Source organism: Vulpes vulpes, chromosome 5, assembly GCF_048418805.1.
Source record: "Vulpes vulpes isolate BD-2025 chromosome 5, VulVul3, whole genome shotgun sequence".
Classification (NCBI taxonomy): Eukaryota; Metazoa; Chordata; class Mammalia; order Carnivora; family Canidae; genus Vulpes; species Vulpes vulpes.
The window spans coordinates 30,199,854-30,215,757 of record NC_132784.1 but is presented as its reverse complement, the minus strand read 5'-3'; the positions used below and the strand labels follow the sequence as shown (position 1 = coordinate 30,215,757).

The 15,904-nt window shown below is 37.6% G+C and overlaps 1 protein-coding gene across 18 annotated transcripts in view; it reads right to left on the bottom strand.

Annotated features, from left to right (window-relative positions):
* The window catches only part of MBD5 (methyl-CpG binding domain protein 5), a 432,006-nt gene that overhangs the window by 60,657 nt on the left and 355,445 nt on the right, over positions 1-15,904 (bottom strand). For 12 of the 18 annotated variants that reach the window (XM_072757693.1, XM_072757694.1, XM_072757707.1 and 9 more), the window contains 3 exons: positions 13,756-13,929; positions 2,286-2,396; positions 1,723-2,001 (listed from right to left, as the gene is read on the bottom strand). In XM_072757693.1, the coding sequence (XP_072613794.1) occupies positions 1,723-1,835 (113 nt within the window). In that variant the 5' untranslated portion in view covers positions 1,836-2,001; positions 2,286-2,396; positions 13,756-13,929. Of the gene's footprint in view, positions 1-1,722; positions 2,397-13,755; positions 13,930-15,904 lie in introns of all 18 variants that reach the window. The other 6 variants (XM_026008001.2, XM_072757703.1, XM_072757697.1 and 3 more) reach the window with 1 other exon arrangement.

The window sequence follows — 15,904 nt, the reverse complement described above, 5'->3', positions numbered from 1 at the left end:
TGAATAAGAGAAGATATTCACAAAAGGTATACCCAAAAAGGGGTTAACGTCCAAAATATGTAAGAACTCATACAACTTAATATCAAAAAAACAAACAATCAGATTAAAAAATGTGCAAATGACCTGAACAGACATTTTCCCAAAAATATACAGGTGGCCAACATGCACATGAAAACATGCTCAACATCGTTAATCATCAAGGAAATGCAAATCAAAAGCACAACAAAATATCTCCTCACAAGTGTCAGAATGGCTGTCATTAAAAAGATAAGAAATAACAAAATGCTGGTCAGGATGTGGAGAAAAAGGAACCCTGTGCACTGCTGGTATGAATGTAAACTGGAGCAGCAAGTTTGAAAAACAGTATGGATCTTCCTCAAAAAATTAAAAACAGAAATACCATATGACCCAGTAATTCTACTTCTAGATATTTAACCAAAGAAAATGAAAACACTAATTCAAAAAGACATTTGCACTTCTATGTTCATCAGCATTATTTGCAATAGCCAAGATATGGAAGCACCCTAGATATTTACAGATAGATGAATTGACAAAGGAGATGTGGGACACACATCTCCCAGCGCACCCATGCTGGAAAATTAGTGATAAAAAAAAGATGAAACCTTGCCATTTGTGACAAGGTGGATGAATGAAGAGGGTAGTAAGCGAAATATATCAGAGAAAGACAAATACTGCATAACTTCACTTATATGTAGAATCTAAAGAACAAAATAAGTGAATAAACAATATAGAAACAGACTCATAGATACAGAAAACAAACTGGTGGTTGACAGAGGGGAGACGGGTAGAGGGATGGACAAAATACATGAAGGGGATTAAGAGGTATGATCTTCCAGTTATAAAATAGGTAAGACACAGAGATGTAATGTACAGCACAGGGAATAGTCAATAATATTGTAATAATCTGTATGATGATAGAGGGTAACTGGACTTACTGAGGTGACCATTTCATAATGCATATAAATATCGAATCACTAAGCTGTAGTAATAATACTAGTATTGTATGTCAGTTAAAGAAAAACCCTTGAAACTTGCTAACAGTTCAGTTATTCCATTCAACTTGGACACAAGATATATGTCACCAAAATTTAAAAGATCAGACATTTGCATTTTACTTGTATGATTTTTACTTGTGAGATGAAGAGCCATCTCCAACATGACTTTTTCTTTTTTACTATTATATGCAACAGAATAAAAACTGCACAGAAAAAACAGGGAAATTATTTTTAGTTAATATCAGGAATTAAGAAGACTCATGACTAAAACTGCCTACAGATAAAAACACTCAACTTTACATCAGAAAAGTCAGCTGAAGCACTAGACGGACAGAATAATATTGTCCAGAGATATCAGGTCTATTTCTAGGATTTTACTTTCTCCTGTGAATGTGGTAATGATGCTTATATGTTTCTTTTAGAAATCTTCATATTTTTCTTTATCCTCGTTACAGAGATAAGCAGAATGACACCTTATATAAACACAAGTAATGCATAAAAATTCTCTCTTGTAACCTAAGGCAATTTATGTTGCAAAACAGGACAGCATAAAACACTCAAATATTTCCAGCATGAAGGTCATTTATTCAAATTTATGTGAGGTGCTGTCACTGATGGTATTTTGCTCCCTCAAAGGAACAGACTCTACCTTCTTAATTTCGGGATTGCAAACTTGGAGGAGACCACAGGTAATAATAAGGCTCACCTGACATAAAGCACTCCATTTTGATCCACACGCCGCTGCCAACCCACAGGAACTTGTATAGCTGGAAGACCTCCATCTTTGTCCCCTCCGTCACAGTCCTTGCCTCCATTCATTTTCTGTGTCTGCTTGGGACTCTCCAAAGATATCAGCAATAAGATGATATCCTTATATTACAGGGCATGATGGCCTTCAAAAATGGCCAATGCAGCACAGTTTTTCCCAGACTGTACAAAATGCATTGGGAAGCTTCGGCTCAGTTTGGAACCAAGTCCTTGAAATCTGCCATTGTGGAAAAAATCAGTTTCCCATTATAATCTACATTAAATAAACAATATTTAATTCCTAAGGATGGTCTACATGGGTAAAAATGAGTGCTTCTGACTAAGGAAAATCATATTCGCCAATGCTGGTACCTGCCTGGATTGGGGGAGGGGAAGAGTGTAAAGTTTTTAGTTCAACATTTTGTCTTGAACCTTGATGTCAGACTAAAATAACCTCTATTGTCTACAGACCGGTCTCATTTTTACAGTGTGAGTCGGTTAATATTTCCAGGTACTACCCGCCTTTAGAGGCCACATTCTTTAAACTTTCTCTTCATCTTCCAATCTGAATCCAAGATGTTGGAGGTTGGTTCATCTGATGTTTTCATGTCTTCAAAATTCCAATAATGCAGCCTGAAACATATGTAAATGTGTAAACTGTATATTTAATATTGAAAAAATGAGAAGTGCACAGTTTTAAAAATAGATTAAACTGCTAAGTGCACCAAACCACTTTGATGTTCTCTGCAGTCAAAATCACATGTCAAATTCGTCTTGTTTTCTTCTTCCAACTTGATCTACTCACTCTAGTTAAACCAATTTGCTTGCTCTTCACCACATGCAACTTTCTAATTAGAGATAGATGCATAATCATAGCATTTCACAAATACACAAACACACACACACATGCACACACAAGGCCTCCCTACATTAAAAATGTATCTATCACCTCATATTCTGATAATTGGAAAGTTTTGTGCTAACCCAATTACATTTTATCACTCTTTAATTGTACATACGCTTATGATTTTCTTTTCTAATCATCATATTGGCCTAAAGGAGCAAAAGCTTCTTTTATTTAAGAAAAAATTAAAAGAAAATATGCAGTACATTTCCAGATACAAGAAATTTCCTCCACTGTTCTTGAATAGAAGAGTGGGAGTTGCTTTATAGTTAAGATTTACAAATTCCCATCTATTATGGGGTACTCTCTTACTTCCTTTATTTTTTATTTATTTTATTTTTTTTCTTACTTCCTTTATTAAGTCACAAGGTCCTGTTTGGGGGAAAATATACTGGCTTGAGACAACAAGCAATCAGTGCTAGTGTGGAAAGCTTGAAAGAGGTCATCTTAATGGAATTGATAAGTAAAAAAAGATGGCAAATAAAATTTGAAAAGATTTAGTACTTAATCCTAACGGAGAATGTAACAGTGGCTAGTGTTACTTCTTGTGGTACATAAGCCTTTCTATCATCAATTTAATATGTAGTGTGTAATTACTTTGTGGGGCCCATGAAACTATACTAAGGGATGAATGAAAAAAATCATTCTACTGTTATATGAGGGAGACACGTGGCTTGGGATAAAACTGTCCTGTGACAGCACCATCACAGATTTTTAAAAAATGCCGTACCCAGGCAACTTAACTGAAGGTGAAGGTGATATGCTCTGGAAAACTGTTAAAAGGCTTAAGAGTCATGAAAATATTAAAACTGTTTTAAAAAAATTTTAAAGATTTATATTTTAGAGGTTTAAAATATGTATGCATAACTTAACAAATTAAATCGTGTAAATAAAGACATAACTACTTTATCCGCGTTCCTAGAACCCCACATCATTTAAGGTAGCTCCAAAAATTTTTGGGGCTGTCTTCATTGAGGAATCAGGAGAATGCCTCAAACTAAAAGGCATCATGTATTCAGGCAAGTGCTCTATTTGCAGCCTGGGCTCGGAGACAGATCGAAGGTGTTGTAATGAAGCATATACTCATTTGGCTGAAAGTCACAGGCCATGGGCATGGGTGTTGTAAACATCAATAGGCAACGGGAAAGTGGCAAAATCTGTTGGGGAAAAAATGTGAGGTACAGGGAAAAGTGCCCAGTAGTAGCATTCCCAGTGATGTCTCAAGGTCAACATCGCGGGGGTCACTCCACTGAGTCTACGCTTCTCACAAAAATGACCCACTTGTCTCCCATTCACTGCACTTTTAACCAGTCGGCAGCTACTGTGCATGGGGTACCATGCTGCGGCAGTCCAGAGACGGGGGGCACTTCTCTATCCACGGCCCAGTGTCATGTTTGGCACCGAAGAGCTGTTCGGTGTGGAAGAGTACAAAGAAAAGGGGGAGCAAAAATGAGAAAGGCTGGAGGGAGCAAGAAAGGGGTCAGTCCCTCAGCAGCCTTCCCCGCGCTGGTTAATGATGGGAAAGACACATTAATTTTGTGTCATCCTGGATTCCCAGTTTTGCCAAATAGTAAGAGACCCTGATGATTGAACCTGTGTTTTTTTGTTTGTTTGTTTTTAAAGATTTTATTTATTATTCATGAGAGACACACAGAGAGAGAGAGAGAGAGAGAGAGAGAGAGGCAGAGCCACGGGCAGAGGGAGAAAAAGGCTCCATGCAGGGAGCCTGACGTGGGACTTGATCCCAGGACCCCAGGATCACGACCCGGGATGAAGGCGGAGCTACGCCACTGAGCCACCCAGGCTGCCCTGTTTGTTTTTTTAAGTCTTTTTTCATGCTCATTTTATTACCTTACTTTTCCCAATAAAATCTGTTCGGTGATCTGTGATCTTTAGATTGGACCGGCTCTCAATCTCCCTACTGTTGAGCTCTCTGCTCATTGGATGCCTATTTTCTTCTCTTTTCTTAAATTTTATTTATTTGTTTGACACCAAGAGAGAGAAAGAGAGAGAGAGAGAGAGAGAGAGCACGCACAAGCGGGTGGAGCGGCAGGCAGAGGGAGAAGCAGGAGAGCCGGACGCAGGGCTCGATCCCAGGACCATGAGATCATGACTTGAGCTGAAGGCAGATGCTTAACCAGCTGAGCCCAGCCAGGCGCCTTCATGGCTATTTTCTTTCTGGTTTTCCTTTCCCTCCCTCCCTCCCTCCTTCCTTCCTCCTCCTGTCTCTTTCTGCCTGCATGTGACTGCATGTGACTCCAACTTCCCTATGAGACCGGCTGGCTCACTCCATTAAGTAAATTTGTGGATCTGCCAGATAATAACACTGGATTGATTCCTGCCAAATGTCTCTCTCATATTTCAGCAATGAAAAAATACAAATATCTGATGGCTGGGTTTTGCTTAGACCAGCAGTTCTCAGAGCGAGGTCCTGGGACAAACATCATTATTGTCAATGATGCCCGGGAACTTGTCAGAAATACAAATGCACAGGCTGGCACCAGATTTAACGAATTAGAAACTCTGGGGGGCTGCTCAGTTCTTTAAGAAGCCCGCCAGGTGATTCTGGCGCATGCTCAAGGTGAGACCCCCCTGGCTGGGACTGACGCCCCTGCCTCCCTGCCCAGGACAGGACGTGGCCCTTCTGTATCTCCACACGCGCAGGCGGCCAGCCCTCTACTCCCTTTTGGCCCTGGGAGGCTCATCCTTCCTTTGCTGATACTTCAGCCTTCTAGAAGCAGCGCGACTCCAAGAGCCTAAGGGACTCCTCACAGAGCAGAGGTCCAGTAACTACCCAGTTATCATTTATTTATCTGTAATGGCCCTGATTTTCTCAACATTCATTTTTTGAATTTGGAAAATTCAGAGATGTCTGAAGGTTGAAAATTAAAATTGAAATGTAATCTCACTGCTGAATAATAACCACTGCAAATTTGAATGTACTTTCTTTCGATCATTGTTTTTTGAAGGCTTTAAAAGCACACTTTAAAAAAAGAATTTATCATAAACAATACACCGCCACTCCAAATTCACAATGTAAGCATTTTGTCAGTTTTGCTTATTTTTAAAAATAAAGCACTATTACAGATAAAATTAAATACTATTTCTCTCCCCACCCCATCTCTCTCTAGTCCTATTTCCTTCACTCTTACCTTAAAGGCAACCACCCTCATGAATCTGCTCCTCATTCTTCCAGGCTATGGGGAAGCATGCTTTTTTAGATGTTTATTTACTATGTGTATATGTAAACAATATTTGGCATTGTTATATGTGTTTTAAAATTTTTATATAAACACAATTTCACGTATGTATCAATCTGCAACTTGATTTTTAAAATTCAACAGGTTTTTTTTTTTTTAAGATTTTATTTTTTATTCATGAGAGACACAGACATAGGCAGAGGGAGAAGCAGGCTCCATGCAGGGAGTCTGACGTGGGACTCGATCCTGGGTCTCCAGGATCACTCCCTGGGCTGAAGGCGGCGCTAAACTGCTGAGGCACCCGGGCTGCCCTCAACACTGTTTAAGAGCTAGCTCAGTTGAGATACACAGATATGTCTCTGTTGCAGAAATATAGATCCAATTTGTTAATTTTTACCATCTGATGGTATTGTATCATGTGAGTAGAGAACTATTCATCTATTGATATATCAATCATATTAATGTTAGGTTGTGGGGTTTGCACATTCTCAACTTTTCAGACACTGCCAAATTGTTCTCCAAAGCTGTGCTGATTCCAAGTTCTTTCCATGTTATAAACACATCTTTCTCCTTTAAATATTTAATTATTACCACTTTATACTTTATTTTCATGCTGAGCCTTTTCCTATGGCATTAAATCCTTTTTCCAAAATATGATTTTTAATTGCTGGATAGAATTTTTGAGGATAAACATATATATGTAATTTATTTACTTCCCTTTTGTGAACATAGATCTTTTCCTGAATTTTCACAACTACAAATAAATCTGAGATAAATATATCTGTACATAAATCAATAACCATTTTGTTAATTTACTGAGAATTATTTGCTAAAACAGAATTGCATAATTTTAGGATCCTTGATAAATTTCTTAAAGTGACAAAAAAGGTAGTTTTGGGAGAGCATTTCAGGCCATAATTCTCAAACTTTAGAAACCCACGTGTATCCTCTTCTGCTAAATATTAAAATCTTCTCTTTGGCTCTAAGATTCTGATAACCTTATCACTTAGATAGACCCATCATTCAAGATTAAGTCAGGCTTCATTTTTATAGTTTATATTGTAAAAACAATAGTTTCCCCTCTTTTCTTTATTTAACATAAGAAACTATGTATCTATAAGATTTTTCCTTCATGTCCCCCGGAGATTCCATTATGACTCACCTTGTTCATATGGCTTGGTTTACCTAATAGACAGAAGTTAAAACAGAAAAGATACTGTGATATGAAGTGTATCTCCATCTTACTAACACTCAGGACCAGGGATAGATCTTACACTTAGGACAGAATTTAAATTTATTTCATAAATAATTCTGGCAGCAACAATAATAAAATTCAAAAAGTGGTGTGTGTGCATGTCCTGAGGAGATCTACCACAATTCTACCAACATTTTTTTTTTTTAAGATTTTATTTATTTATTCACGAGAGACACAGAGAGAGAGAGGCACAGACACAGGCAGAGGGAGAAGCAGCCTCCATGCAGGGAGCCCGACATGGGACTCAATCTGGGTCTCTAGGATCTTGCCCTGAGCTGGAGGCGGCAGTAAACCACTGAGCCGTCCACCAACATTTTGGTTTTCTTACTTCCTTTCAATATGTAAATTAATCTGAGAATTGGCTTTTAGTGAATTGAATTTAATGGCTTGATTTACTTCTCTGCATTGGCTTCCTCTTACTATTCGGAATTCAAATTAGATGTCACCTCCTCCAAGGGACTACACTATAAACCACAGGTAATCTCTCAGACTTTGTTAAGTAAGTCACTGATATTTCTCGTCATCCATTTGTTTCTTATCACTTATTTGTTTGTCTATTGGCTGTCTCTCCCCCGTGGGAATGTAAACTGCCTCACAGCAGGGACATCTCTCTAGGTCCTTCTTTTGTTCCTGGTTCCTGGTTCCTGGTAGTGCCTGGCCTGCAGTAGGTGTCTAAGTGCTTCATGAAGACTGCATATTCTAATTAGTCAATATAGCTCTATATTCTGATTTTTGTTATGGAGGCTTGTAAAGATTTTTTTTTTTAGCAATACATACATCTAAAATGAAAGAGAGGTTTTTAAATGAAGTCAACAGAAGAGAATGAGTATGAATGTTGACAAAATATACGAAAGATTTTTCACTCTAAATCTGTCCCTGATCTCATAATCTCTGAGCGATAATTTCGGTGTAGAAAGTGTGATAGGGCTTCTCAGAAAATTAACACATGGACTTTATGCTTTATTTGTTAGGTGCATTGGTTTTATTTATGAAGTGGTTTATATACAGATTTTAATTGGATTAATAAAGAAACCATTAAATAAATACAACAATATAAAAATTAAACTCATATTTCAATAGGATGCTAATTAATGCAACAGACCTTTTTTCTTCATCTGCTTTGCTGACATTCTTGTCAACCTAAGAATACACTCACTACTTAATGCAGTGTTAAATGTGTATTTTATTTTATTTATTTATTTTTTAAATGTGTATTTTAAAGTTATACTCAAAACATCATGATATCAGATTGTGACATCATGAAAACTAAAATGTAGCTATTCATAAATCTTTCTGAATAACAAACATTATAAATTCTTTTGAATTATGTCACACAAAATTGACTAATGGTAAAAATAATAAATTGATTTTTGAGTCATTGGATATCATGAGTAAATTCTATTAAAATGTTTATAATGGGGCAGCCCCAGTTGCTCAGCAGTTTAGTGCCGCCTTCGGCTTAGGGCGTGATCCTGGAGACCCGGGATCGAGTCCCATGCCGGGTTCCCTGCATGGAGCCTGTTTCTCTGCCTCTCTCTCTCTCTGTGTCTCTCATGAATAAATAAATAAAATTAAAAAAAATGTTTATAATGGCATCACACATTGATCTTGTGCCCAGTGGGGTTCCTTGGTTATGTAGTATGATATAATGAATACCAGATAAGCTGCTGATTTATCAAGGTAAGACTATGTAAATCAGGTAAAGTACCGATATTTCATATATTATATGTCTAACTCATCATTTATACTTTCTATGCTATGATTATAAACTTAGCCTTTGAAATATTTAAAGTTAAATAAGAAGTCTATTCCATTATAGCATTTGCAAGTGAATGCCTCACGTTCTCCAACTGAGAACAAGTCTCACATAAAACCTGCCTCTATACTTAAATTCCAAAACAGTATGTATACACCACGACAGATATGACTGGAGTAAAAAATAACACCAGCATTAGCATTTTGGAGAGTAAAGTCTGAGTGGCTACAACATTATTATCATTTGATTGGGTAATAAATGGATGTACTCATAATCTTTCCATCATTATTAGTTAAATTATGCTTGTTAGAGTAACCCTAAATCACGTTTCTCCTTTTCAATTATCTTTTACCCTCATATCAATTATTCAAACAGCTCCTTCAGAGCACTTAGCCAGCCCTCACATCCAACCTTCCCATCTGTTTCACCTTTCACCTATTTATTCAGACTATGCATTTTTATTTATGAGCATATTTATCTTGTAGTTACATCTTTTTTCATTTTGAAAAAACTTCCCCATAGATTATCCCTATATTCATTCTGGTTATTATTGCCATTTGGTTATCTTCATTGTACAGTCACTTTTTCTAAAACATACTTCTCAGATGCATCTGATGTAAGGCTCTATCAGGCTCTACTTACCCTAAATTAGCCTCAGTACATTACATTGTTTTACACACTTGTATCAGGATACCATAAGCACTTCTTTCCTGCCCTGATTACTGAGGCTCTCTAGTTCAAAATGTCTTTGCCTTTTTAGTGCAGAAAGGTATAAATGTCTACAACCTATACACGAGGGGTCATATTCATGTAGGAAGGTTACATTTTTTCACCAACTCTGAAGGTATGGGGATAGGCTCCTTAGAATGAGGCTAGTTCTCAAAGTTAAGGTAACAAGCATCTTGGCCTATGCCCATCTATGGGAATTCTCCCTAAAGGAATTATTTATACCAGGCCATTTCTTCCTACTAGCATTAAGCAACTTACACATTCTAGTCACATAGAACCCTTCAGAGAACTAAATGATGAGTATAGTGGACTGCAACTGGCCTCAAATATGTCCTAGCTCCGTTTATCAGGAGGTAGGATTTAGGAATCCACACTTTGAATCTGGGCTGGCCTTGTAACTTGCTCTGACCAATGGAATGTGATGGATGTGCTACTGTTTAAGTGTGGAGTCTAAACCTCGAGAGGCCTTGCATCTTCCACTCTTGCTTCTTGGAATCCATTGTCACAAGGACAACCTGAGTTAGCCCACTTAAAGATGAGAGTCCAGGTGGAGAGAGAGGTCCAGCCAGTCCAGCTAAGGGCCCAGACATGTGAGTCTAGTCAACATCATGTGGAACAGGGGTGAGCTGGCCCAGCAGAGCCCAACCTAGACTGCCAACCCACAGAATCATGACTATTTTTTCAAATAGCCAAAAATTATACCAGAAACAACCTGGAGGTCTAAAAATAGGGTTTTATGTAAATTAATTACTGTATTGAGAAGCTATGTACCTCTACCTTTTATTAGCTTATGACCTTGGGCATGTTTTAAAATTTCTTTCCTTTACAAAACAGACAATAGCCCTACAGAATGGTTCTGTGGATACAAGTTAAAAAAGTCTTAAACCAGTGGCCAGCACACAGTAAGTAGCCAAGTTGTTATTATTTATGCATAGCTATTAAAATCATGTTATGGAAAATTTAATAGCCCTGGAAAAGATCCATGATATTATCAGGTGAAAAAAAATACTACAAAGTTGTATGTATAACTATAAATCTTCAATTACAAAAATGCTGCTACATATGTAGATGTAGGAATAAAGCAGCATTACCTTCTCAGTGGTTGTCTCTGGGTAGCAGGAATATGAATGACTTATATTTTCTTCATTGCTTTCTGTATTTTCAAAATTTTCTAGAATAAAATGTCTTTACAATCAGGAAAAATATTATCTCCAAAAAACTATCTATTATATTCACAGATAAGCTAATTAATGTTTTCCTAATCCTTAAAAGCATTAGGGAAAACTTTTTATTGGAAATAGTCACAAGCTTTGTGTCTAGTATTATGCTATTAATTCTCTTTCTGTTTTAGCCAAGTAGAGAAAAATATAAATGCTGCATTAACCTGGATGCTATAATTACTGAAAAGAAAAATTAAGACTATGCCTTTGACTAAAATGCTTCAGAGTGGTACTCCTAATTTTCTGCTTGGAATACATCTCCCAACCCCACATTCTTGTTCTTCATTAAACCAAATTCTAGGGGCACCTGGGTAGGCTCAGTCATTAAGTGTCTGCCTTCAGCTCAGGTAATGATCAGGCTCCCTGCTCTGTGGGGAGTCTGCTTCTCTTTCTCCCACTCCCCGTTTGTGCTTTTTCTTTCTGCTAAATAAATAAATAAAACCTTAAAAACAAAACGAATTTGTTTACCTCAGTTTAAATGTCACTTTCGCAGAGAGGCCTCCCCTGGTTTCCCCAATCATTATTTGATTTTCCAAGTCTAAATTGGGTACATTTACAATTCTTCCTTATAATATCCAGTAATTCACATAAATTACTACACATAACTGAGCTTTCTTTTCACCCTTGCCATTCTACTTGAATGCAAAGAAAGAGCAATTGAGACAGTTAACTTCAAGTTAAAGCTTTCCATTGTGCCTTTAAAAATATTTAAGGAGGGGCATCCGGGTGGTTCAGTCAGTTAGGTGATTAACTCTTGATTTTGGCTCAGGTCACAATCTCAGGATTGTGAGATCCAGCTCTGTGTTGGGCTCTGCACTGAGTGTGGAGCCTGCTTAAGATTCTCTCTCTCCCTTTCCCTCTGCTCTTCCCCCCCACATGCTCATGCAGTCTTTCTCTCTAAAAAATAAACAAACAATAAAAATAAAAATATTTAAGGAAGTGGTAAGTGAGGATCTGTATACATGTGTAGAAAATACTATGCATTTACTTTCTTTCATTTTTTTAAAAAGAGATTTTATTTATTTATTTAGAGGGAGAGAGAGAGAGAGAATGAGCAGGGGGAGGGTTAGATGGAGAGGGAGATGCAGAGAATTTCAAGCAGACTTGCAGTGAAAGTAGAGCCGAAGGTGGGGTTCATGTCAGGACGCTGAAATCATGACCTGAGCCAAAACCAAGAATTGGATGCTTAACTGAGACACCCAGGTGCCCCCATTTTATTTTCTTAAAAGCTGAAAAGTGGATAAGCACCAGCTCCCAAATACATATTCTGTAAAGAAATTAGAGAACTGTTTTAGTATAGTAATAGGTTTTATCAGAGTATCTATAAAGTAAATTGATAAACTCACTATACTGAGAGAAAAATTATTTATGATTTCTTCCTGCATATTAGCCACCATCAGAGTTTGCTATTTTTGCTTTTTGATAGTACAGTGAAGTTTCTCCCAGAGAATATTTATAAAAAACACTTGTCTGCATTTACATAATCTATTTTAGAGTAGACTAAGCAAATTTAAGGAGTAACTTCCACATCTTATCTGTACATTACTGGTATTTTGGCTACTCCAGGAACAGCTCAATATATATAGGTCAAGTCATTGTTGAGAAATGATATACAGGAGCAGCGGGGTGGCTCAGTGGTTGAGCATCTGCTTTGGCTCAGGTTGTGATCCTAGAGTCTTGGGATCGAGTCCCATGTCAGGCTCCCTGCATGCAGCCTGCTTCTCCCTCTGCCTGTGTCTCCTGCCTCTCTCTCTGTGTCATGAATAAATGAATAAAATCTTTAAAAAAAATGATATACATCAATGTTGTTTTTTTCCCAAAACTGTACTAAGAATGAGACAATTATGAATTATGCCCATTTGGGGCTGTATAACATATTTAAACAACTAATATTTACATGCCCTTTAACTTACAAATATTTAGCACTCTTCAGTTCATCTGGCAATGGACACCAAGGACCTACATGAAGTAATCAGTTCTGTAGAGAGGTAATGGTGCCTCCCCTAGTAACCTTGAAAATCAGCTTACTCAAGGTGGAAATAAGATTCCTCAGCCCTTGTAGAAACCCACCTGAAGACACTGTCTCTAAACATGTAGCAATATCTAGGAAAACTCACGTCCAATCAGTGCCTCCAACAAACGTAATTCAATGTAAAAGATAACTATAGTCTAATTGTTCAATAAGGTCTCTCAAGAAGGAAGGGAGGAATATGGTCTCTGTGTGGATTCTATAAACAGGAGTCCAAAGCATACAATCTATAAGTCCCATGAAATAAGTGATATTTTACTGCGTTTATTAGCTCACACATCAGGAACAATATGAATGTGTAGTAATACCTGAAGGTATTTTATGGGTCATATGAAAAGTCTCTCAAGAAGACTCCTTTCGCATTGGACTACTCACTAGAATGCTGAGGGAGGCAGAGAAAATATAGCAGCCAAAGAAAAGTTATGCACAAAGTATTCAGGTTGGAGAGGAAGGTAGTTTCAGTATCATAAAACCAGGCACAGAGTATCTTAGAGAAACGCTGAAGAAAAGTAAAACCTTTGGAGAATAAGGTCTCTAATTTAACAAATAGTTTTTTTTTTTTAAAGATTTAATTTATTTATTCATGAGAGACACAGAGAGAAGCAGAGACACAGGCAGAGGCAGAGGCTCCCCTGCAGGGAGCCTGATGTGGGACTCCATCCCTGACCTGGGATCACACCCTGAGCCAAAGGCAGATGCTCAACTGCTGAGCCCCCAGAGGTCCCTAACTTAACAAACAGTTAAGCAAAATATAAGACCAAGTCAAACAAGAGGGCTCTGGGCCAAATTCCACCTGTGGAAGCTTTTGGCATGTACACAGTTTAAGAAAAATAAAACAAATTAGTTGACAATATTTAAATTAAAAGATTTCACATGAAAATTTGCATTTCCTGCTTTACCTGAGAAACCGGACAATGTGGTAACACTAGGTCAACATTCCTGCCTTGCAACAATTATCTGGAACGGAGCAGTGGCTGCTCCTTCAGAAAGGACTTGGCTCTCCAGTTCAGGGCAGTGGCTTCCTGCTTCATTCCCACCAGCCTGGCCTCTGTAGGCACTTGGGTTTCCAATCTCTGGAATAGAAAGGAGACCTTGAGATAAAGTTTAATGGACTCACTGTAGCCCTTGACAAGGAGTACAACTTATTATTATTTTTTTAATGACCATTTAACCTACACTTCATAGTTTCTTCACAAAGGTGGAGAATGAACTCTCAGTGGATCATCATGCATTACTAGTATGTGGAGGAGTGCTAGGAAGACAGCTAAAACCAAGAGCAAACAGCTAATTTTCTTGATAAAACTGTGATGACTCGGAAAACCGAGGTGATTTTTTGAGTTAGAGGAGGTAGAGGGTACACAGAATTCTCAACCAGCTTCAATCTTCTATCTCCCCTTCTTTCTCAGTTCTGTCATTAGTAATACCACATTAACATTATCTCAAGAACTCATCTTGGGATCAAAGAATTATGGAACCAAACTGTACATTACCATTATTGAGTTATAAAATGCCATTCCTCTCTCTCTAACTTTTAACTCTTTCAGCAAAAAAGAAAAAAAAAATAACTTAGAAGGACTTTCAAAAGTACACTTGAGACCTTATCACCCCTTACTCTATTTGACAAGGTTCTTTCTCAGTCAGGGCAAAATAATCCTTGGGACAGTGCAACTCATTTTGTTCTGTTTCCACAGCTAATGAACAGCCTTCTTATTTTTGTTGGATTTCATAGGTGCTCTGATATCATTAAATTCATAATTTGGGTGTTAGGTACAAGTATTTCAATGAAAGCAAATAAACAAATGGGTTATATTTGGCTTATAAGCTAATTTCTTGTAAATACAGATCTGTATCAGACCCTAGAGGCATATCACCCATGAGAGCAATGGCAAATACATTTTTTATTTTATTTTTTTAAAGTAATCTTTACATCCAACGTGAGGCATGAACTCATATGACTCTGAGATCAAGAGTCGCATGTCTACTGACTGAGCCAGCCAGGCACCCTTAACTTCTTTTAATTGGAAGAGTAAGGACCACATCATTGGACCATAATCACTGGACCATAATCATTGCACAGTATCCTCCTTCATCTTTAGGTATTTCCTGATAGCCAACCTACTTGTTCTTTTTTCTTTTTGGTTTTAGGCCAAAGGGGACAGGGGAATGTGTGTGTATAGGACATGGTACACAGCTTGCTGGAGCTTCGCTATTCCTCAGAAAGCAGCCAAGAGAGACAAAGGAGCAACTAAGGGATGCGGGACTAAGATTTAAATAACTATATTTCTATAATCCTGATATTTTAAAGGTACTCCAGGCATTAGATTGTTTTAAGTATTTACTGGCCATCAATTACATGTGAAGCACAGTAATGGATACTAAGGAAGTGGATGTAAAGAGAATACACGCCCAGGAGGTGGAGGGTAGGGAGTGGGGCAATCAGGGAAATCGGTAATTACAACACTGAATGACAATGGTTACATTGGGCTAAATATGGAGTGCCAAAGCACAAAGAGTTAGTCTAGTTTTCAGGGAGAGAAAGGGGGATGCAGAATACATTTAAAGATGAACTGAAGTTAGACAAAGAAAGGTTAGTAGGAGACCTGAAACTTTATGTAATCCATGCAAATGATCTTAGTTCCAAAAGATTAATATTAAAGATTTCACATTTCTGTCTGATAATAACAATTCTAATATTGTACTTATTTTTAGCTGGTAAGCAAGCATAAGGGTCTCATTTTATCAGAACTTTTAACCTTGAGATGGGATAAGTGACGAAGCATTAATGAATATTTTCCACAGGAAGATCTGGATGCCTGCCTCATGCCTGAAATAGAAACCGGTGACTTGACATCTAGATAAGCAAATATTGTTTTCTAGAAGAAATACTATCAAAGGACAGTGATTCATGTCAATAAGAAAGTATTATTAGATGTGAATGCATTGGAAGCAGAGGCTAAAAGGAGGAAAATGTGGATGAGGGAGTCTTAGCCTGCAGATAAAGTAGTTCAAAACCGTTTGGAAGTATATCCCTTAATAAAGAGGTTCATA